The 25,102-nt window shown below is 42.6% G+C and overlaps 1 protein-coding gene across 18 annotated transcripts in view; it reads right to left on the bottom strand.

Moving 5' to 3' along the window:
- Positions 1-25,102, bottom strand: part of BCAS3 (BCAS3 microtubule associated cell migration factor) — a 302,474-nt gene that overhangs the window by 183,013 nt on the left and 94,359 nt on the right. For 15 of the 18 annotated variants that reach the window (XR_007380784.1, XM_048967281.1, XM_048967283.1 and 12 more), the window contains exons 15-17: positions 24,112-24,376; positions 11,356-11,506; positions 4,278-4,322 (exon numbers count right to left, since the gene is read on the bottom strand). Coding sequence is in view for 17 of the 18 variants with exons in the window: in XM_048967281.1 (XP_048823238.1) it covers positions 4,278-4,322; positions 11,356-11,506; positions 24,112-24,376 (461 nt within the window). In the remaining variant the exon portion in view is untranslated. The remainder of the gene's footprint in view (positions 1-4,277; positions 4,323-11,355; positions 11,507-24,111; positions 24,377-25,102) is intronic. The other 3 variants (XM_048967284.1, XM_048967298.1, XM_048967300.1) reach the window with 1 other exon arrangement.

The following is a 25,102-nucleotide window of genomic DNA, read 5'->3' as shown; positions in this document are numbered from 1 at the left end:
ATGATATAAAAAGGAGAAAAAAACCACCAACGAAGTAGAAGCAAATGCTATCCTAAAACATAAACCAGAGACACAATGGGCTTCAACCATTGCTTTGAGCCTTTCAGCAGAAGGGAACCTGAGATCAACAACAAATTACAGAATCTCTGCTGAGTTTGGGCCGCTCTGAGTCCCAAAGAGCTCTGCTCAACCAAACACAGGCATACACAGCTGGAGGAAATGCTCTGGACTACACTCTATTTACTTTGTATCTTTAAGATGTACATCTTTCAAGGCGTGCATTGAAGTGTTGGCTTCAGTGACAAAACATTTTCCATCCCAGAGTGGTGTTTTGTAGTCAGAGAGAGCAGACCCTGCAAAACATCAGCACTCATGTGCTTCAACTTAGTCCTGCAAAAAACAAAAGCCAAGGACTGCTGCTGCATCACATTGGTTTCTGCATATTTCTGAAATAAGTGCAGGGATGTCAACAGGTCTGCACTGAAATTATTCTAACTATGGAACCTTTCGGTTTCCCACCTTTTCACTTTAACCTCTGAGTTTTCATCAATACGTTCCAACTCGAGTTTCTTTCTTTCAGTAGATCTCAAAAGCCAAATTATTTTTCTGTAATGGTAATGCCATTAGAAAAATATATTTTCATGTCATTATGATATTTTAACAACTTGAAAACTATAAATCCTCATCATTACGTAGATGCAAGCACCCTCTCAGCTTTATAAACGATAACAAAACAGAAATGTTGAAGGTAGGTGGTGAATGACTGCTTTCTGCTAAGAACTTCTGCTCTTTCCTTGCTCTCAGCCTGTCAGCACTTCGTAAATTATTCCATAAGCTGAAATTAAGGCACATTTGGGCTCACTTTTAAAAACAGTTAATTTCAAGCAATCTTCACAATATACTGACATTCAGAATATTACGCTGTATCTTTTTGCAGGAAAGGCTTATGATGCAGGAAGAAGGGCAGAAGAAATAAGAAAAGTTGAACTAATCTGACCAAAACCTCTGCTCTTAATTTCAGTCTTCCATCACGAGACACAACGGCCCTATAAGAGACGTGGAGGATAAATTGCTGGCAGACCTCTTCCCGTCTGGGTCTGCCCACCTACACCAAGCACTCACCACGGCACAGCACTGTTATTATCCCAATGGTATCGATGCAGAAACCTACAGCAGAAGGTTAAAGAAAAAAGAAAAAACATAACACAGAAAGAGCTAACGGTCCCAGAGTTTATCTGCAAAAAAGAACCATTTCTGCTTGTTTCACCCTAGGAGAGCAATAAGGGCTTTTCCTCTGTCACTCGAGCAGATTGTGCCCATCAAAGCAGGGAGCTGAGGACCTCAGGCAGGCTCTGCCATCCACTTCCACTGCTGGGTTTGCAGAAAGCTGCCCCTGTTCTCCAAGTCCTGTGCAGCCCCTCTGCAAGAGGCCCTGGTGCAGGAAAGGCCCAGCGAACTGCAGGGCACGGCGTGGGGCTTCTTCCATTGGGTGAACTCTGCTGCAGGAAGGATGAAGAACACTGCGGAGGAGAAAAGGAACGGAGATGGCCGTGCCTCCTGCCCAGCACACCGACCCCTCTCTGTCACGATGCAGCTGCTGAGCTGTAGAACAGTGCTAACAAAAACCTTGGCGTTACATCACCCACACTCCGGGAGATCTCTGCCTCAGCAAAGGCCATGCAGTGCAATTTCAGTTTCCAGCAGCTCCCATGCACCTGTCCCACTTGAAGATGGAGACAAAGGCACCCGCTAGAACTCAATCTTCAGCTCAGTACAGGGCATCTGGGGAAATGCGTGCTGCTGATAATAACTAACTTCTCTGACATCATTTCGGAGGATGATTCCCATTTTCAATGTAGGAACACTGAGAATAGATGTGTACATAACCAGTAAAAAACACACATGTGCACTTTCTATGGAAATGGCACAAAAGTTGAGAGGAAGCTGATGATAATTAAGGCACCACTGTCATCTCCTTAAAAAAATGAAGACTGCAGCAGGAGCGTGCAAGTTTTTTTCATGCTGACAAAGAACAAAAGATGAAGAGCTTCTGAACCAACTCAGCACTAAGACTCCTTGACTTCTGTAACCAACCCTAAGGTCTGCCACAGCTTCTGAAGTGTGCTCATAACTGATCATCATAAAACATTGTAACTTTATCTCAGCTACTTCTCATTTGTTATTATTTTCCCACTTTATGGAGGTAAGAAAAAAGAATTAATTCTACTTAAATGCTCTGAAAATCATAGGCAACTGGTGAAAACCACAGGGTACCAACAGAGGCATGGAGTGTGCCTCACAGAGCTCCGTGTCCTTCAGAATACTGCAGGCTGTTCAATGTCTTCAGTTTCAGACAGCAAACAAGTGACAGGGCTTTAAATGTGTAAAAAACAAATTTCAGATCCACGATATGAAGAAATTGATTTATGAAACGAAGTATCATCTACAAAACAGTGCGATTCTCATTCTCTGCAGCCCCTGTTTGGTTTTATATCACCAGTGACGAGGTTTTAAACACATCAGATTCATAAAAACCACAGCACTGATCTGTAAGTCACTGCACAAATCATCCGCAGAGAAATCCACCAAAATGGGCACGCTCCATTTTTGAAGGGAAAAGTTTTCTCATAAGTGGCCACAAAAGTACCAGAGAAAAACACTGCACAAAATTTATAGCTGCAAAATTACTGAAAACTCCTATCTGCCTCAAAATACAAACATCTTCATTACTTTATCTTTGTGCCGAAAAAAGGAAAATAAAGACATGTTCCCAGTTGTCAAATCATGAATAAAACAAGAGAAAGCAAGAAAGAAATAGCAGGCTCCTTTATTCGCCAGGCAATAAGCTGTCAAATCTCCATTCATTCTGTTTACATAATTTAGGTCTCATTAAGACTTTAATGGGAACAACATGACTTCTTTCCCTGCCCAAAGTGTGTTTTTTATCCTAATTTCTCTGTAGGCTAGGAAAGCCCATATTTGTGAGCTAGCACTGGCGTTAAACAAACCACAAGAGAGTCTTGTGAAAGACAGGCAACGATTTCTGAGTCTATTTCATACATTCCCCTCTTTAATCTCGGCCTTTTAATCTTGCTTCAATCTAAAGTCATTTCTGGTTGACAAGGCTGGGAGCCCATGCTATGAAGGGAGCCCCCAGCAGCACTGGCCAATGCATGCCGTGCTCAGCACTCCTCTTCCAGAGCCCTTCACTCCTTAGATCACTGCCAGACGAAATTTGGGTGCATCAGAGACTGCATTTCGGAACGCTCCATAGGAATACTGCTTTGGGAGCCAAATACTGTGCTGTTAATTCCTTCCCATGCAATGCTCACGTAATAATGACTCGTGATAAGGAGTAAAGAAATGTTCCCTTTCCTTTTGTCTCACAGTGCCTTTGCTTTTTGAGAGTTTGCAGAGCTTACGCACCCTTCGTGAGCCACCCTCAGCCTCCCTCCTACCAAGACCTCTCTGCTGAAGTGATACGTTCACAAAGACACACAGACCATGTACATTTCCTAAGAAAACCCCCAACTTCATCCAATCTTGATGCTTATAACTGCAGCCACCCAACCCTCACGTGGTAAAATGTGGCTGGCTGTTACAAAGCTCTGTATGAATCCTGAACCGAGCCCCGGCAAAACAAAACTTATGAACTGTTCTTCCTTTGAAATATGCTTCCATTTTACATGTTATAAAAAATAATACATTATTATTTCCAATATCCTTACATTAAGGGAACTGTGGTTTGTTTTTTCCTCAGGTGTGATAAGCTTTGTAAATTATTATTCTTTTGCAGTGCCCACCTGACTTGCTCCACGTCTCTTACTGCAATATTTACTGTCTACTCACTGCTAATCTGGCTTAGTATCAGGAGGTCATCACTGATGATTTCTGCCTGTGAGCTACTTAGTGCCACTATAGGAAGGGAAGCTATACAAAAAAGCAGACCTGCTTTGAAAATCACTTGCAATCCTTTTTGCCTGTTGGAAAATAATTAAGTTTTTCAGCTTCTTTGCTACTTAAAAATTAAATGCACCGTCAAAGGTTAAAAAAAAACAACAAAAACAGAATGCATTTGCTTGACAACACTCGATGGTGAATATGCATCCACAGCTTAAAAGTGAAATTATGCAGTGCTTCCACCTATGGATCAGCCATGCAGTGAACAATGTGGAAAAAAAATAAATAATCCCAAACAAAAAGTCTAAACACAGAGTTATATTTAGTGAGTACAGCAAATGAATTATAGGCATGCTGGGATTGAACTGAGAACTCACCATGGAGCTTTTATGGAAAAACATCCTGCTCCAAACAGGTAAGGTCTTCACGGAAGGGGGAAAAATGCACAGAAATTAGATGAAAACTCAATTACCAACAAGTACACTCTACATCATGCTATTAAGATTTACGCAGAAGGTAAACAAAATAACTGTCATAACCATTCACGATGCCCTGAAAGAGATGTAGACCTCTCACATCACCAGCATGCTGACACACGGAGCGGCGCCTGCCCAGAGCACGCGGCCACAGCGCGAGCGGCTGCACGGCCAGGGCTCACGGGCAGCTCCCTGTCCATGCACCACGCTGCGACACATGCAATGCATCACGTGCAGGTGGGCTCTGGCGTGGTAGTACAAGTTAGACACAGTTTAGTCTGCAGACGATTCTTAGGCAAATGTAGTCAAAAGAGCCTTAAATAGACGTTGGAAGTCATAACAGGTAAACAGAGTAAATTAGCAACACGGGCAACAAATGTGTGGCTGCTCCCCGTGAAACACTGAAGCTCTGCATGGGACAGTTTGGTGAATGCACTGGGCAAGAGAGACTGCAGCACAAGGCACTCCTGTGTGGGAAACCTCTGCAGCCCTTTTCCTAGGATAGAAAGATACTATCAAATTAATCACCTCTAGCGACTAGATGACCCAGAAATCTTATTCCCCCATTTATAAGCTTGCACAGAATGCAGGAAAGAGAATCCTAACTTACTTCAAATACACCTGATGTTAAAAATCACCCAATTCGTAGAGCTTAGTGCTTTTGGCCACTCTGCAATGTATCTGTACCATGATGTGGTTGCAGCTGAACTACTTGGTACAGTGCATAGTTCTGAGAGTGGTATCACACACCACTAATTTTAGAGCATTTTGCATGGAATTTCCCCTTGTTTACATCACCAGCCATTGCCATACTGACATTTGCATAAAATCTGAAAAGCAAAACAGGAGGTAAACGTGGAGCTGCTCATGTGCTCACAGCTCCTTTGATTCCCATTTGGGATGTAATGTTACCCACAAAAGTACTGAATGACTGATTTGGTAAATGCCAATGCATCATCTTTCTTTTCATACCTGGACTCAGGGATGAATTCTGGCCAGTTGAAACAACTGAAGTATTTTCAGGCAATCAACTAAACCCAGCAGGTCTACCACTGCGAGGTGTCGTGCACTCAGCCTTATGCGTAAACATTTAAAGTTAGAGCAGCACAAAAAGAATTGAAAAAACTAAATCTGGCACGAGTGCAACATCAAGGAATGCAGACATCTCATAAGAACACCTTTAATGTGAAGGTAGAAAAGTAAGATGTATATTCTACATTCTAGGATGTAAAAATCCAATACGGAATGGAATACTGTGGAAAAAAATCCTGTGCCCGCTCCTCATTTGATGGAACCAGCTGCCTTTCCAGACCTAATGCATGGTGATTGAACAAAACCCCAACTACAGTGCCAGGAATGTATGAATTGCATGCAGTGTACGAGTGGTAGGACGTGCCATACAGCAACACTCAGCGCCTCGTGGAGCTGAGGGCCGTTCTCATGGCTCAGCATCGCATCAGCAAAGCACTGCTGCACATTTTAAGCACTGACTGGAAAGCTAAGGTTTTTGTACAGCCCACAACCAATCAAGTTTAATTCCCAGAATCTATCCTGTGTGTATTTAAAGAGTCACTGGAGGTGGGCAGCTCTGACTGGGAGCCTGGAATCGCTTGACCCCGGACATTTAGCAAGCAATTCCTTTTCCACCTGCCTCAGTTTCTGTATCTGCACAAAGCAGGCTCATGATGCTCACATGAGTGCATTACAACAGTGTGGAAATCTGGGTTTTTAGCCCACCATACTATACTGACCCAGTTATATTTGCACATTAAGAAATTCTTTCCAGTTTAAATATAAATTACCTAGGGGGATACAGTCTTCAGTAGAAGATGTTTTCTTGTTTTATAGTGTTGCTGTTGTTAGCAACAATTTTTTCCATACATAGACTCAAAATCTTGTGTTATGTAGGAAATGTAATTAGTCACAAGACTAAGCCATAGTCTTATTTATAGCCATAAGAAAGATGAACACAGATTTTTACATTCATGAGTTCCACTTTCTTTGAAAATGACTGTTTTTTTCTTAAGACATTTATTTCAGTAATTGTTTTTCAGTATTTCCTTCACACAATATGGATGGCATGTTAATGGGGGGAGAACAAATTACAGGATAACCCAACCTTGAAAAGACAGCAGCAGATGGCTGCGCTCGATGGCAGTAACACAGCAATGCCAAGGCAGAAACCTCACTGAGGTTCTCTGCTCTCGTGGTTAGTGGGGAATTCTAAAGGAAAATAATAACTGAAGATGATTTATGATTCAAAATTCCAACAGCATTTTCTTAATTTCTTTTCTGAATTTCAGCAAATTCAAAACTGAAATATTATTCAACTTTGTTACATTTAATATAAACTTGCAACTATTTAAGTTTTTAATAAAACACGTGACACTCATTTACTCAAACCCTCATTGCCATCCTGACTGTATTTGGTATCACTTACAGTAGTTGCTTTACAACCAAAATATATTTTATAAAATGTTAAAGCGACGTAAAACACGCCTGAGAAATGTGCCTGAGTGCCTGCAGCACGCACAGCAGCCAACCTATTTCAATGAATTCTTCAGATTTGCTTTTAATATTGTCTTGATTTTTAGTTCCTGTACCTCCATAACTACACTGCGACGACAGGACTTTGCACACCTTATTTTTGCTTGCCCCAGTAGTGAAAGCTGGGATTAACCAAGCCTTTCTGAGCCAAATACGATAAATGGATACCAGTGATGTTCAGTACATGAAATAAAAGCAAAGAGAAACATTAAAATGATAATATCTCAGCCTGCTTCAACATCAGACACTTAACCTACTCCTCCTCTTATTCAGGGTGTAATGAGGAATGAAAATGGGGAGTTGGATGAAGAACGGATGGAGTTTCATGTTTAAAAGCTCACTATCCATGGTTATTGGATGGCAAACATAAAAAGTTTGTTTCTTTTCCTGCAAGATGCATTGGACGTCTCTGCTGTGACAAGACCCAACGAATGTAGGGCACATCTTTGTGTTTCACTACATCTATAATGAATCTGAGAATGAAGTATGATACAAATATAACGACCGAACGGCTCGAGAAAGTTAAAACCAGAAAGTTCTCCAGCTGCTGCCAGAGAATTCCATTTCTGAAATGGTTTTTCTTTTGGGGCCGTTCCTCTATCGTTTTTTTCCCTTCTTCCTATTACAGTGCATCTGTGTCCCCACGTTCTTACACTGGAAACAAACTACAACTCATTCCACAAACACAAGGCACGCTTATGAAGCTGCACAGCACAAAGCTGTCCTCTGCCATGTTCGGATGCACTCCCTGTTACAGACAAGCGTGAGATGGACCGCACAGCTCTTCCTCTTTCCAATCTATAAGCTCTTTGTTACAGGAGCAATGAATTAACCCATTCACGAGACCTGAGAAGGAATTCAGCATAACTATTAAAATTCTGAGAGGGAAACTGAGGCATGGATCTATAAGGACTTATTAAACCTATCTCCTTCGCTGTCTTGCATCCCCCTAATCTTTAAAACATTAGATGCTTCCTTCCTCATTAGTGCCAGAGCTCCTTTGGGAACATCTATCTGCTCCTCAGAATGCACTGACAGCACAAACTGCAGGAAAGTGAGTCAGCAAGATGAGAAAACATAGGGACAAAAATGAAGTGCTTCTGGAGGTGGGGGAGTTGCCCTGGGAGACCTGAAAAAGCAAGGAAAGAAATGGAGGGCAGGGAACGTGTGATGGTGATGGGTAAGGGAGGTACTGCACAGAGGTACTGAGTGCTGAGAATGGAAACTGCTCAGAATCAGAGCTCAATGTCCCATCAGATAATGCTCCCAAACATACAAGCTTACACGAAAAAAATATCTGTGATGAACAGCACCATCATGACACAGCTCCAGATTCTGGTCTTTCATTCCCACGGGGCTACGGCGACCACTTGTAAAGAATTTACTGCCGTTCCACTTGTCAAATAAAGTGACACGCATTGAGCTCTGCTGGAGACAGATCCTATTAAGGGCAGTGATAGGTCCTTTCACCTGAAAAATAGTTTGCTGTCCCGGATACTGGCAAAACAAACCTCTACATGGTTAATAAAACCTGAAAAACTTAAGTAAGATATCTTGTATTACAGAAGCTAAAAGCAAATAGAATGGATGAAACCAGAGTGGGCAAATTATACAGCGCTCTTTTTGGCTTGCTTTTTACTTTTCAAAATACACTGTAACAGAAGAAATGTGTCACTCTTTAAATGTTGAAACAACGGAAAAGGAATCAGCTTTAAGGGCCACTGAGCAGAGATGGTAAAATCCAACCGATTGCCGTTCCTCCTCCTCTTCTGATCACTGCACAATCACAAGGTTAAGCAGCTGCTTCCAAAGAAGAGCCTTGTTTCCTTGGAGCGCTGCTTAAAGGTGCTGACCACGTAGGTGTAAATACATCTGTCTTTTGCCATTTGCAGCAATACATGCCTCCTACACTTCTCAGAGTGAGGCAGATGGTCCCTGTCCTGTCTAAATATTACACTGTACAGACTTACATTGCTATGTGTTTGCAGAAATATGAGGGCAGATGTTAAATATGTTAAACACACGCTTTGCCCCCTGGAGGTTTAAGTTAAGGCTGCTGTCTCAATTCGGTCATTTTAGGCATGCCAGGCTTCTTGGATGCGAGTCATTCCTCCTAAATCCCCACTTCATAAATACAGCTTTTCATGTTAATTTTGTGTACTTTCATCAAATGTTTTGGATGCAGAACAAATGAGGGAAGCACTCAGCTGAACGTTACACATCTACACCGGCTTTGCTGAAAATTATGATCCTCATTCACAAAAACTCTATTTACACAGCAGGGTATTTCCCATGACTGCTTTTTCCTCCCCTTACATAAACCTCACTGAGTATTTTAAATTTAATTAAATTTAGAAATTACACACAATAATAGGGCATGGGCGGGCTGAGAACTGTAGAATTTCATCAAAGAAAACTATGGATACGGACGCTATTTTGAGTACATTTAAGAAAAATAAGGATAAAACATTACATACAGAATGCCCATTTATTGGTAATGGCCGTTGTGAGGTGTGCAGGTATCATCGTGGCAATAAAGAAGCAGCCTCTGTAAGGCAGCTGTGTGAGCTTCTGTAAGCAGCCAAGCACCTCCAAAGCTGCACCAGAGGCTGTTTGTGTTTAAATCACCCCTCACCGCCGCTGCTGCCGCCGCCTTACCGACCATCAGATGCCTTCTTATGTTCTTCCTACATCTCATCCCACCCAGCTCTAAGAGTGCATTCCTTTGTGTCCTCGTTTCTGTTCTCCTCTGACTGCACTCTTTAAGAAACCTTTGTGCATTTTTCCTTTTTCAGGAGCTGTAACTTGCTGCTTATTTCTATGCACCTTCCCTAAATTTCTTTTCCCTCCTGCCCACATTCCAAATCTCACCATTCTATACTTACAAAATTAGATTGCTGACACAATCTATTCTTCTTGCAAGTGTTTAAACTGTTAGTAGAAATAAAATGCAAACATAAACCATTGAAATATATATGCAGAAGAAGTAAATCACAGCATTACCCTCGCACTACTTCACTCTTTCCTAGCACTCATTTACAATTATCTGGGGAGTCAGGGACATGGGTGCAGGTAGCCTCTTTCCTTTGGGCAACTGAGTGTCTGCAGCCCATGATTTGGTTCTAGAAATGAAATTGCTGTTCGCAGCAGTGAGAGCAGGACTGCCTGTTAGACAGACACACAGACATTCATGGACATACATGCATACAGATGTCAGTTTTGGAAGCCCATCATGCATATTTAGAGCACTAAAGAAACGGTAACAGATTTCACAGAATGCTGCAGCACAGAATGTGGGAATTATTCAAGGGGAGAGGAAATATCCCTGAGCTCTCCTTCCAAAAAATAATTCCCAGACCATGAAACACAAGGTGGAATTCACCTCATTATTGATAAGCAAGAAGACGCTGAAGCAAAGCAGTGCCTGCACCCATTTACCAAAATGCAGGAAAATGCTATTAACTTGTAGGACTGACAGTTGTTTTGCCCAACCACACGCCAAACTTGATCTGTTTTTCTTGCAAATACAAAAGCAGTCTGTAACTCAATGCATGAATCAGCCTTAGAAATTGTAACCAGAAAATATTCAGGGATTTGAACTACTAAAAATTGAGAGGGGTTAAAAAAAAAATCACCTGCTGGTTTTATGCATTAATTGGAAAAACTGAAGAACTGAATTTTAGCAAGAGAAAAATAACGGTTGAACAGAAAGAAGTAACCTGAAAATTGGTACAGTTCATGGAACTCGGGGAATCTTCTTTCTAGTTTCAATGTAAATGTATTTAGTAGAGCTCTGCAGAATAAGCATTTTTCAGTTCTTTATCACAGCACATCAGCGAGCAGCAAAGTGCCACTGATTCCAGAAAGAAAACCCACATGTGAATTTCATAGTACAAAACAGCCACTCCAGAAGAAAAATAAGGCCAAGAAAACATCAGGATTAAGTTTTCTCTCCACTCAACCTGGCTCACTGTCTTTCAGATTCTGATAGTCAGAAAGCATCTCTGCTTGAGCAGCTTGGAAATCAAAAGAAACAAACTCAAAAAAGAAACAACCAAACCCAACAACGTAAACCCATAACTTATTCTGATTGAATACAGCTCTGCTTATGTTTCATACCAATTCCTGGTGTGAAACTTCTCCTGATGTCAGCATGCGGTGTTTCCCATATGGCAGACTGCAAGAAAACGTCTCATCCGAAATGCTCCTGAATTCTTAGAGATCTATGCTCAGTTTTTGTTTGCCTATCTGTGCTGGCTTTCTTTTCTTGAGCTCTCCTTCCCCCATACCCAAGTGCTCTGTTAGCACTACGTTACACACACTGCCACTGCAAATAAATAAATTAATTTAAATGGAATACAACTAGAGAGAAATTATTTCCACAGAAGCGACACATAGCAAGGTTGAGAAAGGTTTGTGCACGTGGACTTACCCTGTGCGTTTGGTGATGGTCCCTAACGTCATTGGCTGCTTGATTTGAGCCAGAGGCAACACCACGGTCAGACTGGGGAGCGGCAGCAGGCGAGGGTTCCCAGGGTTGTTGTTTGTGAAGTTATTGTACGTGTCCTGGCTGTTCAATTTACCTTGATGGGACAGAGACGTAATAAAACGTATGAGTGCAATTTGCTCCTTCGTTTATCGTTTCTAACAAGTATCTAAAATAAGCCATTGGCAAAGAAAGGAAATAATGAGCTCCTATTGCAAACAAAAACCAACCTAAAACAGTCGCTTTCAATTCAGGTAAAAAAGACATCATGACAAGGGAAGCAGCAAATCTTTATTTATATAGATGTAGGGGGAAAGGTGCCCTTCCACGGCAAGGATATTCTTCATGCCGCTGCTGCTTCCCTGGCAGGTTTGTTCACCAAAAAGTTTGGGAGTTAGGTTTGAAGAACAGACTCTGGATCCAGATCTCTATGGGGGGAAAAAAGAAAAGGAAAAAAAAAAAAGAATATTCTGGAAGGGAACTTCTTCCTGAAGGACCACATTCTGTGTTGGTAATTGAAAGTTCTGAAAAGGCCGCTCTTGTCTCTCTAGATAAAGGCACAAAGAACAGCAATCTGCTGAGCTAAGGAAGAAAGCAAATACCACAAGTAACTGCTTCAAGTAAAGCCATACCCAGCATCACCTAAAAATCAAGTATTGAAAAAGTCAAAGACTTGATATTCGTTAAAAAAAGAGAGAAATAAAATGAAAAAAGATCAGTATTCAAAAAGGGAAGGAGAAAGCATAACAAAAACAACCCTAAATTTAGCTTGTTTCAAAGAGGTCTGTGCTGGATATACGCCCGGTTTAGATACGCTTTCTTACTTTCTGTATCATTCTATAGTCACAGCCTCTCATTCTTCAGTTAGAAAAGGAAACTCGCTGCAAATTTCATGGACAGTAAAGAAAGAAATGTGAAGAAACCAAAGAAAGAAGTTAAACAAAAAAGGGGCCAGTCTGTTTATAGCAGAATCAGAAGTACTTTAAATAGACAAGCAACCATGAATTAAAAGGTTTAGATCATTAACTTGTTTTTCTGTGCTCCTATAATGCTGTGAAATGCTTGCTTTGTTCTTAATCAAAAGGGAGCCATATTGGGAATTAGGTTCCTAAACAACCGCTGCATTCTCCATAGTTATTATACAAATCCCAGGCCAAATCCATACAATCTGACTGAAGAGCAGCCACCTTTTTTCAAGGAAGAAAAACAGCGCAGAAGAGGGTTTCTCACAGGAAGCTGCCTGAAAAGCTTTAATGATACTTCAGATGGGCTGCAAATAGGAAAAGGAAGGCAGAAAAATCTTAATGAATGTCTCATCATCTTAAAGACACTCAGTGCTTCCTTTACCCCTCTTTTATACTCTATAACTGTAAGCTCGGGGTTTTTATTTGTTTTCCTGCAGTCTGCAGACCTCTGCATCTCAGAGGAGCACAACAAAAATGATGAAATTACGAAGTGTACTTTGTGTTAAGTATCTGGCCTGAGCACTGGTCAATACGTTTTAAGAGAAATACTGAGGCCTTAATGAATAACAAGCCTATTGAAGTCTCGGAGAGCAGATTTCATTAATAGCAATTTTCCTGGACCAACTTGGAATAAAAAGAAACAGGAAAGGGGGGAGGGGGGGAGAGGGGGGAACCCTCAGTTTTAAATTAAGACTGAGATGCAATTAATTTTTTTTAAGATTAGTTTCATAATGCATTCTTGGTTCTTGTAGAAAGCAGTATGAATAGTCTGCTGCTTTATTGTCTAATTAGTCACTGTTGCATGTAATCAAGGCCTCTCTGAAAGTGTTTCACTCTCCTGTATTCACCAGGAGCAACAGAGCACACAGAGCGTACCTGCAGGGGCTCCGGGCGGCTGCAATTTGTTTTCTCTTATTTCTTAGGAACATAATGATTAACTACGAACTCCTGAACTGACTGTGGCATAACAGCTTCCCTCTCTCTAAAGGCACATTTAATTACCCAGTGCCTTCTGCTCTTCACATCACCTTGTTTTCCACGTGCAAAGCTATCTGTTGATTCAACACATCGTTTGCACGCAGAAGAGCCGGGCATTTACAGCTGTGCCTCCTGCATGGGGATGAGCCCATTTCCACACAAGGTGACCAATCCCAAGGCAGTCGAGGGCACTCCGAAAACTACAGCATTAAGTTTAAAATCCTAAGTCTAAAAACACAGCTACAATAAAAGGGAAAATACCAAACATATCCCGATAGCTACTGCTCTCCAATCCATCACTTCTGCAGCAACCTTTAGTTGCTTTGTTGCAAATAAATGTAATTAACAGTGGTAGAAGTCAAAAATTAAAAATCGAAATGTTACAAAAAAGAGATAAATTACAGTAAAGTTTTTCTTGAATATCTGATTACAGGGATGTTAAGGGGGCACAATAAGGTTAAAGAATATTGTGCTTAACAGGAAGAAGTAAAAAGATGTGCTTTGGTTTGCACTGAATTATTTTTAGTTATTTCTATGATGGAAATGTTCTATGCTCTTACATCTTCATTGTATCTCGCCTTGGGCCTATCAGAGACATGCATCCAAGTTTCCAGACCTGCACTGCCTCGGGATCCAGAAAAGGCACTCAGTGCCCAGGATTGCTACCTTACCAAGCATTTGGCAGAAGCCATGTTGGAGACTGGATTTCATTGGAACAAAACAGCATCACACATTACATTTAACTGGTCCTTTAAAAATCCCATAATTGTATATTGACCTATTGTGCCCGTCCAGAAATTCACAAAGTCTCCCTGCATGCCTGCAGCCCTCACAAATGTGAATCCCCTCCTTCAGGAAACGGCAGTTCTGCACACAGGGCCAAAAGAGCACAAAGAATGCAGGCAAGCATCAACGTTATTGCTGCATTTGGTGCAGTTGTGGATTCACTGTCAAAGGACACACAAGAAATAAGCCAAGGTTTAAGTCCACTAGAAATATCAAACGTTCCTCATACAGCAGGATGCTGTGCTCAGATTACCTCGCCACATGTGGACAGCACATTAATTCCTGTAAGGAAGCATATTTCACAATGATACCTTCAGAGGAATAGTTTCACTTTGCACTGACAATTGAACTTTAAATGCTAACTTGGCTGTATATTGCAAGTTAAACATAAATCGCTACATATCAACTTTGCAAGGATTATTTTATATTGCAAATAATCTAGGAAAACAAAAATTGTCATAGCAATATCACTATTGCTATATGGGGGCAATTGTATCCCCACAATAACATATTCAACACAGCATCCGTCGCAGTGAGGCTCTTCCCTTGGAAATCAGCCAGGCCATGGTATCAGCAGCCCCCAGGACAGCAGGGCAAGTCCTTTGGGTCAAGTGTTTGCCACAAAAGAGATTTTCAGATGGCAGTTCAAGTGCTGTGTAAGGAACAAATCGAGGCCAGTTTCGGCCCCAGTTTACTTTCTCTCTTTGCAATCACTTGCCAACACTCCCAGCTTGGGCCACAACTCAGGATGCCACTCGCTAACCCCATCCATGCACAGCCCCGAGGTCAGGCTGGAGGGCTCTGAGCACCTGATGGAGCAGTGGCTGCCCCTGTTCATCGCAGGGGAGTGGGACCAGACGGCCTCTAAGGGCTCCTTCCAACCCAAAGCATTCTATGACTCTGATTATTTCCACTCAAATATTATAGACTCAAGGTCACAGATCCCAATCGTAGCTAAACCCCAAACTCCCTACAGTTAATCCTAATTCAGCATTTTAGACATCCAGTGCAAAAAATATGTCTCAGTTTAAGCTGTTGGTAAATCTCTTACTAATTTTACTCAGGGACTTGCAGGCAGAGATCAAGCAGACAAGTAGCTGAAAGCTGAGGGTGTTGTGCCCTGGTGCTTTGATAGCAGAGCTTTATTTACAAGTGCAGCATTACACAGGATAACCTTTGCCTGCTGGACACAGGCAGTATCATCCGTTAGCTCTGTTTGCTGAAAGCCTGCCACAAGCACACCACCCCCAAAACCTGAGGCACGCTTTTCCAGACCTTTTACTCCACAAATGCTCCAAAGGAAAACGGATTAACGCGAGGATGGAATGAAGAAGGCACACAGCACGGGCCGTGCTGCGATCCCCGGGCAGCCATCAGCGGCGGGCTCACATCCACCAGGAAGAAAGGGAGGCCTGACCGTGCCGGACCAAAGAAACCTCACCAGACAAAGGAAAAACAAATCAAAAGCGCTGTTATAAAACACAGATGCTCTAAGGAAAACAAGCTTCACAAGATTTACTGGTTGGTCACAAAGCTGGACATCTGTGGAAAAGACATCAGCAGGAGCTCCCAGGTAAAGCCAGCCCTGTTCCTGTGCCGCAGCCCTCGGTGCCCCATGCAAAGGTGACCCAGCCCTGACCACGCTGCGTCCTGCTGCCAGCACACCAGGAGCACGGCCCTGCACACAGGCAGCAGCCCCAGCCAACTGGATGGAAGGTGTCAGCAACCCAGAGTCCAGCACAGCACCAAAGCTATACTCTGTAACACGTAAGGGATGCAAAATGGCAACTGAACACCAAACTGAAAATAAACAATTTTACCCACTGACTTTTCCCTGGCAGTTTCAGTTGTGCACGGCACTGTCTGACACTCTTGCACTGTGAAATTTCCCTCAATTAGCAAGCAGGGCAACAGGACTTGGCCCAGACAGGGTTTTCTGCTAGGAAAGTAATGATCACAAGCATTTCAGTTTCTCTATACATTTCATATGAAAAAACTGAAGTGGTATCGAGCACCTCTCAGCTGCACAGTAAAATGATTCCGTGTTGATTTTTTTGGTTTTTTTTTCTTCCATTACTCCAATACAAAAAGCTCAGTGGTGCAGTGTCATTAAAATTCAAACCCCACTTGATTAGCTTTTGTATCTGTCTTATAGTCTTTAACAGACTGCATTTCAAAGTGTACCACAAGTCTAACGTCATTAGCACTACATGTAAACATCTTTAATTTGCTAAGTAAAAATGCAGTAAATTGAGGCTTTGCAATCTTGTGCAGGCTGAGTTCTAAGAAAACAAGCAGTGCTTGGCCATTAGTTCTGTTCAAGTGTAACACCAACGATTCCTGAATTAAACATTCACTAATCGTATAATGCAACAGAAATGAAATCCTTTCTAACTTGCAAACAGAAAATGGCAGAAAAAAACAGAAGTGTTGTGTAGTTGTGTACGTGGTGGTTTATTTTGCTTTGCTGTTGATTCAGTACCAAAAGTTTCACAGATGAGAATGGAAAGCTTCCCAGCTACAGTTCCAAGACTTTCACCCTCTTTTCTGACCTTCTCTCAGACATGTTCCAGTATAATCCGTAATCTTCTCCAGTCGGAAGAGGAAACAGCAGCGCCCTGGTGAGAAATGCTGCCTTGTGACCTGACTGGAGAACCCTGTGGAAGCAAGGCTGGTGTGCAGAAGTCTGACAGACAAACCCAGCAGCGTCCAGAGAAGCACACTCAGTACCACAAGCACTGATTGCTGCCAAGATGGGCTTCTCCTCTTCTGTTTTGTTTCACGCAGTCAAACAAGTTTATCTTGATTTGTAAGATGTTACCATTCTCCAAGAAAAAGTCAGGAAACTCAAAGTATTTTACTTATCAATCTAACTATATTAAAGTTACACTGCAATTTCCTTGAATTGTATATTACCAAAATTAGCTTCATTTCACACCCATACCTCAGTACTTCAAATACAATCAAGCCCATTAAAGACAGAATACTACAAATTAGCCACAGCACGTATGCACACAGCTTTTAGCTACTTGGAGCAATTCTCAGCTGAACTGATGCGAGTCCAAAACCTATCACTAACTTGATTCCATTCAAACTGGTGGGAGAAAATAACACAGGCATTTGTTTTCATATCACTGAAAACTGCTTGATATTGAACCTTTTGAAACACAGCTGCACTAAATCTCACGATGACTCTACGAAAGCCAAACTTTCTGTATTTCCACATCCAGGCAAGGCACGTGATGGTGACAGAGTCGCTCTTAAGTGAGAATGCCCTGCCAAGGCATGCATGAACCAGTTCAAGTGTCTCAGCCACAGATGCAACAGGCTCCTCTGCCTTCTCATCCAACCTTCTTGAATTGCATCTCCTCCAACTCCTTGTCAGCATCTTCCTCTCAAAACTGGAACGTTTCTCCATAATACTTCCTTCTGTCTGAAGCTTTTTTTCTCCAACCACCTTCTGTTTCAAAAACGTTGTACTTCAGCTACAGGATCCCATCAATACATAAGATTTTCCTCTCTAGATGAGAGACCCCCTTGCTGCAGTTATCTCTACTGTCCAAAAGGTATAAAGGAATGGTTCTAACCTTAAGCAAGCTCTACTTGGGATCTGAACTTGTCATTTACTTCTACAGCTAATGACATACAGCTGGACATTTTTCCTTCCTCCACCTGTGTTATTTCTTTTCAGAAAAGAAATTACATGTGTGGTTTGGAAGGAGGAGAAGAAGCCACCTGTACCAGAGCAGTAACTGTCCCAGGCTCGTGGCAGCTCTTCCCAGCAGCTGTGAGGACATCCATATTCTTAGCTGCCTCGTGTAAAAAACGTCTCCTTGAACATTTGAAACAAATGGCTGCTTCTTCCCTTGCTGTTTCCCCTCCTCATTTTGCACTGATATCACTTTGCTATGCTAACATTGCTCACAAACCTGCTTGGTAAAGCTGCCTTGAATCATTTCATTAGAAAACAACCCCTCTGCCACACATACAAATCTGGCCTCATAATCACCCTTCAGGATTTATTTAACTAAAAATATTGTTGGTGCTAAGTTCAAGACCATTTATGGGCAAAACTCTCCCTAAAGTAAAAACAGCAAAACTTGATTGCCAGCTGGCAATCAGGCCAGTTGGCTCCAGGCTTTGCATTGCCATTGCAGCAGTAACACCTCGGCTGGTTTGCTCCAGATGCTGGTTACCAGCAAAATGAGCCAAAGTGGCCTTTCTGCTCTTAAGTCACCTCCAGTAAATGCCAGCCACAGGCAGGGGCCGGACAGTTGCCATGCTGGTTGCAGCAGGCACTGCACCTCCAACTCCACACAGATTAATGCACTGCAAGATTGGCTTCTTCTGAGTTCTTCTACGCTATGGAGCATTTTGCAAATCCTTCCTGCAGCAGAAGCCGTGCAGTTGTAGCCATCCCAGGACTCCTCCTCCTCACCCTGTCTATCAGTCAGGACTCCATCAACACAGTTATGAACACAAAGCCTTCTTTCAGGAGTGACTCTGAGGCAATTCAGAATAGTGAACTTCGGAAAAGTTGGGTCTCTCAGACTTCTCTACCAAGTGATACAGAATAAAACTATTTTTACAAATGGAGCTTTCTACTGTTTGGACAGCAGAGCCAGAAAATCTGGTTGGTTTGTGTTAGAAAACCACATTTGAGTAATCCAGAAATTTCTGAAGGACGCTTCTCTATGCAGTTGTGTTGGGTGAGGAGACAGGGAATGTTAAACAGCAGGCCTTTACCCAAATTTAACTTATCAGGATTTAGTACCTATAATAAAATACATCTTACACCTGTGGCTCATTTTTCTTTCTTTACACCTTGTTCCCTATGCTGTATTTTCCTTTGCTCTGCCTGCAACAATCAGCACTAATAGTTTAATGTCTGAATTCAATCCAGGTTCAATACACAGCATTTATGGCAAGTTATGTGGAAAAAAAAGTGCCCTGAGAACCACTGCATATGAGAACTTGATAATAATATCCATGGATAATTATAATAAATGGCTTGTCTGAAACACCCATAGAATAGGAACTGAAGCAAGCCATAGCAATCTCTCTCCCTCTTCCACCCACCACACACCCTCGGCAGCTCTGCTCTTTTACCCATGACCGTTCAGGATGTTTTCTGGCTCTGTGACAGCATCGTGACTCAGGTCATGAGAAGTGTCAAAGATGCATTTCCTCGAGATGGGAAAAAGCAACTGATTTTAACAGCCCACAAAGACTAAGCAAAAAGAATAAGCCAAATCAGCATATTTAAGGGTAAAGATAAACCTTTTAAAAGATACAAGTATATTTTATTTCCAAACTTAATGCTTACGTTTCCTTCCATAAAGTGTTTACATTTCTCAGACTCCTAAAAATGCACGGTTGATTTAAATGCCTTACTTAAGAATAATAAACTCCAAGACAACAAGAGCAGCATCCATTACTGCTTAATCAATCACTGATCATATACACAGGCAATCTGATCCAGCCTGCATGCACGGGGGATCTGCCCCAGGTTCCCCTCCAGCAGCAGTGGCCGTGGCCAGGAGCAGCCTGCAAAACCCCACCAACAGGGCTGTCCTTCTTACTCACAATATATGAGAAGGAAATACACCAGCCTGCCTTTTACACACCTGGTTAACTGGTGAGAAAGAATCAGACAGGGTAATTTTATGAAATCATTCTCAGAGAAACTCTTAAAAATCTGGCTACCACTTCTCCTTGGATTCCCTCCCAATGCTGTCTCCAATACCTGACCTACAGAAATGTTCTGCAGTTTGATGCTACCAAGACTGAAATCATCCATTCTGTGGGACGCTCACATCTGTGGCAATCCAGCTCCTCTCTCCTTTCACCTCATGATCCAGCTTTGACATTGCAGTCTCCTGTGTACACCTATTACTTCCCCTCTGCTTGACGACCCACAATCTTTCTGAGACAGTTTGCTTTGACCATTACTTCAGCATTTGCTGTGCTAAATCACCCAGTCGTATATTTTTACTCTTCATATCTCAAGAACTTCAATTCCCTTCTGATGTCAGCCTTCTTCAACTTTCTATGGAAAACTTGCAACTACTTTTCCAAATGCACAGCTGTCCATCCAGTTGACCAAGGGAAGCAGGCTGATGGAATCCTTTTGGATTTCAGCAAAGCTTTCAATGCCATTTCTCACGGCATCCTTGGCAAAACGTAGTGTGATGGGTGAACAACTCATAGGTTGTGCTCAAAGGGTTATAGCCATGTTCCACTACACTCACAGGGTTCTGCAGGGATCCGTGTTAAGGCCGGTTCTCTTCAATGCTCTGGGATAACGGGAACAGCCCCATGGTCAAGGAACATTTGGACAATGTTCTGGGAAATACGGTGTGAATTTTGGGTGGTTCTGTATGGAGCCAGGAGTTGGACTTGATGATCCTTGCGGGTCCTTTCCAGTTCAGGATATTCTACGATCCTAAATGTAGAGGCAAATATATATTTGCCCCAGTCTCAGATCAGCACTGTTTGCAAGCCCACTTCTAAAACACTTTATGTATAGACACAAACTTCCCCTGTGTCAGAATTTATCAGTCTGCTTCCCTACTTATCTGAAGGGAATGGATCTTTTCCTTCCACTTCAGAAACTATCCAATGCATACCACCCACTTCATTCACTTCACTGCTTCTCCATCCATTACCAAAAAGGAAAAGCAGCAAAAAACACAGCTTATTGGCAAGCAGTACGCTGCTAAGCAGTGCCCAAAGCAGTGCTTAGGTCGGCTGTTCATACCTCTGCTCCCCTGCTCACACGTGTTTCTGGGGCTGCTGCAAACACAGAGGGAGGCTTCTGCCCACCCTCACACAGCCAGACGGAAGTAATGGATTCTAGAAGTTGCTAGCAGAAAATTCCCACCTGGTAATTTTTTTCAGTTGCCATCAACCTGTACAGACAGACTCCAAACGAGCGTGTGCAACCAATGCAATCACTGCAGGCAGCCCATTGCCCAGTGGATTTGGAGAGCTACGACTCTTCCCGAGTTAATGAAAAGCTCTATTCTTATAACATTCGGTGTTTCACACCTACCATCAAACAACCACGAGCACGCATCAGAGTTTGCTAAGAGCCAGCAGCATAAAAAGAGGGATGCATAGCCGCACTCTAAATTCTCCCGAAGCATGATTAATTTCACTTCTAAAGCTGATCCCGCACGAGTCAACGAATGGCGAGCAGAGCGGGACGCAGGCGGACACGGCGCGGTGCCGGGCAGCAGCGCTCGGAGCAGCCGCCCCGCTCGGATGGCCGGGGCCGCGGCGCCCCCTGCCGGCAGCGCGGGGCAGTGCGTGCGGCGGCACGGCGATGGGTGCCACCGTTGGAACAAACGGGAACGGCGAAGGGGCGACACAAAGCCGGGCTGCCCCGCAGCACGCCTTGCTGTTTGCATCCATGTGTTACAAAGGTTTTCTGTAGATAGATTGGGATTTGCAAAAGGAGGAAACCAAAACCTTAACAGAAGCAACCTTTCTCCAGTGCCTGCTCTCAAACACTGCAAAGGATCTGCCCTCCAGTGCCTTAAGTTATCATACAGTTAATTTTCTTTGAAACTATTTTTGTCTGCCTTTCTCTAAATAGGTGGTTTCTTAAGTGAGTGTTACTTAAAGGAAACCAATCTGTTTTTCAGGAAGGGCTGATGATGTCAGTGCTTCAGCTCCGCTTTCCCATAAGAATTCTTCTAGTAAAAGGAGTTCCACTCTGGGAAATAGTGAAAAGTAACATGAAAATATTTAAAGCATCTCAGCCTGTGTGTTTATCGAAGCTCCAGATTCAAGCCTGGATTTTAATCTGTTGCAATCGTAACGAAGGCAAAGTGAGAGGGCTCTTTTGATACTTAAACAAGAAAAGCGGGCTATACTCAAATATTCCTGAAATTGGAGTCTGAAGGCAATATGCACAGAACAGCTCGTTTCTTACAGCTCTAAGTCGATGTACTGCAATTCAGAGTAGGCAACGCATTCAGAACGGGATGGCTGTGTATTATGAGTGCTTTCAGCAAAGCTGTCCCACCCAAACACATACTTCAATCCCCACTTAAATGACAAGACATATCAGACAATGTTATATTACCGAGCGCTTCTAGTCGCTGCTGGAGCGCAGCAAAAGCTCCAATGTATGCTTAATTCCCTATGCTTAAAGTTAGTTCTGATTCTGGAAAATCCAGCAGTGAACAAGAACAGAAAGGTCAGAGTGAAGCCACACGGACTCCAGGGGACACACACCTACCATTGAGGGCAGGGATCTGTTTTGACTGCTCTCTGATCAGTGCACGCTGTGTACCTGGGAGGTGGTAAGCACCATCTCCCCCATCTCAAACAAGTTGAGGGGTCACATGAGGCCGTTCCACTGCCATTCCAGCCCCACAACCCGCTGACGTGACAGTCTTACAATAGAAAAAGCCCATAAAAGGATGTCAACCAAACTTGGATATTACTGACAACACACTCTGGCAACTCAGAGGAATGACAAAAAAAACCTTGCTGGATTAACAGATTAACAGGCAGAAGAACCCAAACAAAATCCGGGTTAGCTATAAAAGGTGCAAGGAAACATCTCTTTATCATCCTCTATTGAACAGTTTAGAGAACAAAGCCAAACTATGATTCATTTGGAAATGAAATCATCCCACCCCCAGCGAAGGCTTACATTGTGTGGGTAAACAGTTTGTGGGGGACTCAGAACAAGATGTAAATAAATTGCTTTCCTACTATATACACAGCAAATAGTTCCATTTTGAAACTGAGAGGAAAAACCAACAAAAAAAAAAACAAGTGAGAAAAATGTTACAAAATCTGAAGTCTGGAAATATTTACAAGAACAAAGCTTAATCACAAGTTCACATCGAGGGGTTATAACAGCGAATCAAAAAAGAAAGATAACAAGCCAGGATTTTGCTCGCAACGTCCCCTTTGTTTGGCCCAAGGTTGCAGCAAAGTGACTGTAATGCTAGGGAAATAACAGCAGGATTAGCAGCAGCTGGCCCACAAACACACCTGGTCTATGAGGAGGCCCCAAGTGCTCTCCATGTTGCCTGTCCTCCAAGATCTGTTGTCCACACTGCTGCATAGATGTGTCTATGTATAAAAATGTGTTCCTCTGATTCAGAAATCTCACAAGGATTATCTCTAGCAATAAAGATGCGGACTGTGACAGAACATAGTTGAGGTTTCACAAGCATTTCTTATCCTACACGTAATTAGGCAAGAGGAACTGTTCCCTGTGGCTTTTAATACCTTTACACAGGAAAAAATGTGGCTAGCTGTCCCAAACTGATACTTAAACTCTCATTTTAATGGAAGCTGTGACTTACTAGAAAGAAGGGGGTACGTTTGCAGCTGATTCTGAAGGCAAACAAATGGCTGCCAGTAGAGACCTCATCAAAGAGAAGGCAAATCAACAAAAAGGAGAAACTGAAGAAGTGGAGACAATGATGACTGCTGAGCCTTTATTTTAGAGGCTCCCTTTCACTACCATGAAAAACATATCCACCCAGAAGTAGGATTTATAGATACATTCTTTAGATTTCTTTCTCTTGGTATATTAAGCAGTCACACTGCAAGATCAAAAAAAGAGAAAAACTTGAACTGTCTTTCCTAAGTATTTATACTTGACTCATTCCTATAAAACCTGCATACCCCAAATATTTCTGCACCTCATTTTATGAAACTCAGTTTTTAGTGGCACCATCTACACGGGCAAACAGAAGGAAATTAATCAATTCTTGCAATCTCCAGTAAATTCAGCATTCCTGTTTTTCAGGTTTCTAGCAATTACTCTGAAGCTGGAAGACCACGAAGGTCTTTAGGCCAACAGGTCCAACGATATTTAGGGACCAAATTCTTGGGGTCGGGCAGCCACACACCAAGTGCTGAAACGTGCTGGGGGACACGGGCATTAATGAGAGCGGGGGAAAGGCTTCCTGACAACACAGCAGGGAGATAAGAAGTTTACCGTGGAGCGGTGAGCCAGAAGGACTGCTTGACAGGCCTGGAACGGGGCTGCAGCGGCCTCCCTGTTTAGATGTCAGCTCCTGCTCGATCTCTTCCAGCCCTGCGCTCTTCTGGAAGCGGCTCATGCGGTTCACCACCCGCGGTGACATGTGTGTCCTGACACAGGGCTGTCCCCCATAAGGATTGATGGGAAAAACGTGGGAAGTGCCCCGAAGCGTGCTGACCACCACCCAGCGACAGTCGTGGCTGAAGGAGATATCCTGTACCTGGAGAGCAGAGAAGTGAAATGCAAATGTAGTCATCGGCGCACACGAGGAAACAGCGACATGTTTTAAAAGACAAATCTTTACTGGGAATGTTAATAAAAGCACCCACCAAGTGTTTTATTCTCATCGATACCAAGTGAGCCTTGCAGCAGAACAATGCCCAGTTCCAAATCAGATGCACTTAGCAAAAGATTCTGATTTTTTTTTTTTCTTATAAGCAGGCCTGAACTCATCAAAACAAACCAGGATGCAAAGCACTACTTAAAGCCACGAGAGCTTGGCATAATTTTCAAATAGAATTTACTTCTGAAAAGAACAGGGAAATCATTTCAATTACATGCTTTGTTATTTGCTTTCTTACTTTGAATTTTAGAAACTACCCAAAAAGGGGAAAAGGAAAGGATGAGAACAAGAGAAAGAATACATCTGAGCCCGATTTTGGCAAACACTGGCACCCAAAACTGTATTTAAAGTTAACAGAAAAACCATGTCCTAAGTTACCATGTAACTTAAGCAACCAAAAATCAATGCCCAGTATTTTCAAAAGCTGTCTCTAATGGTCTCCTGCTACCCTCACTTTGTCCATCAGTGGAACTACCATCCATTCAGCTACCTTGGGACTAATGCTGTTTTTAGGTTTTAAAATTTAGTCAGGAAGAAATTTAGTAACTCTGGTAATTTCTCAATATAAATCACTCCATCTTACAGCTAACAATCTTCATTAAT

Source organism: Lagopus muta, chromosome 20, assembly GCF_023343835.1.
Source record: "Lagopus muta isolate bLagMut1 chromosome 20, bLagMut1 primary, whole genome shotgun sequence".
Classification (NCBI taxonomy): domain Eukaryota; kingdom Metazoa; phylum Chordata; class Aves; order Galliformes; family Phasianidae; genus Lagopus; species Lagopus muta.
This window is presented reverse-complemented; position numbering and strand designations above follow the sequence as displayed.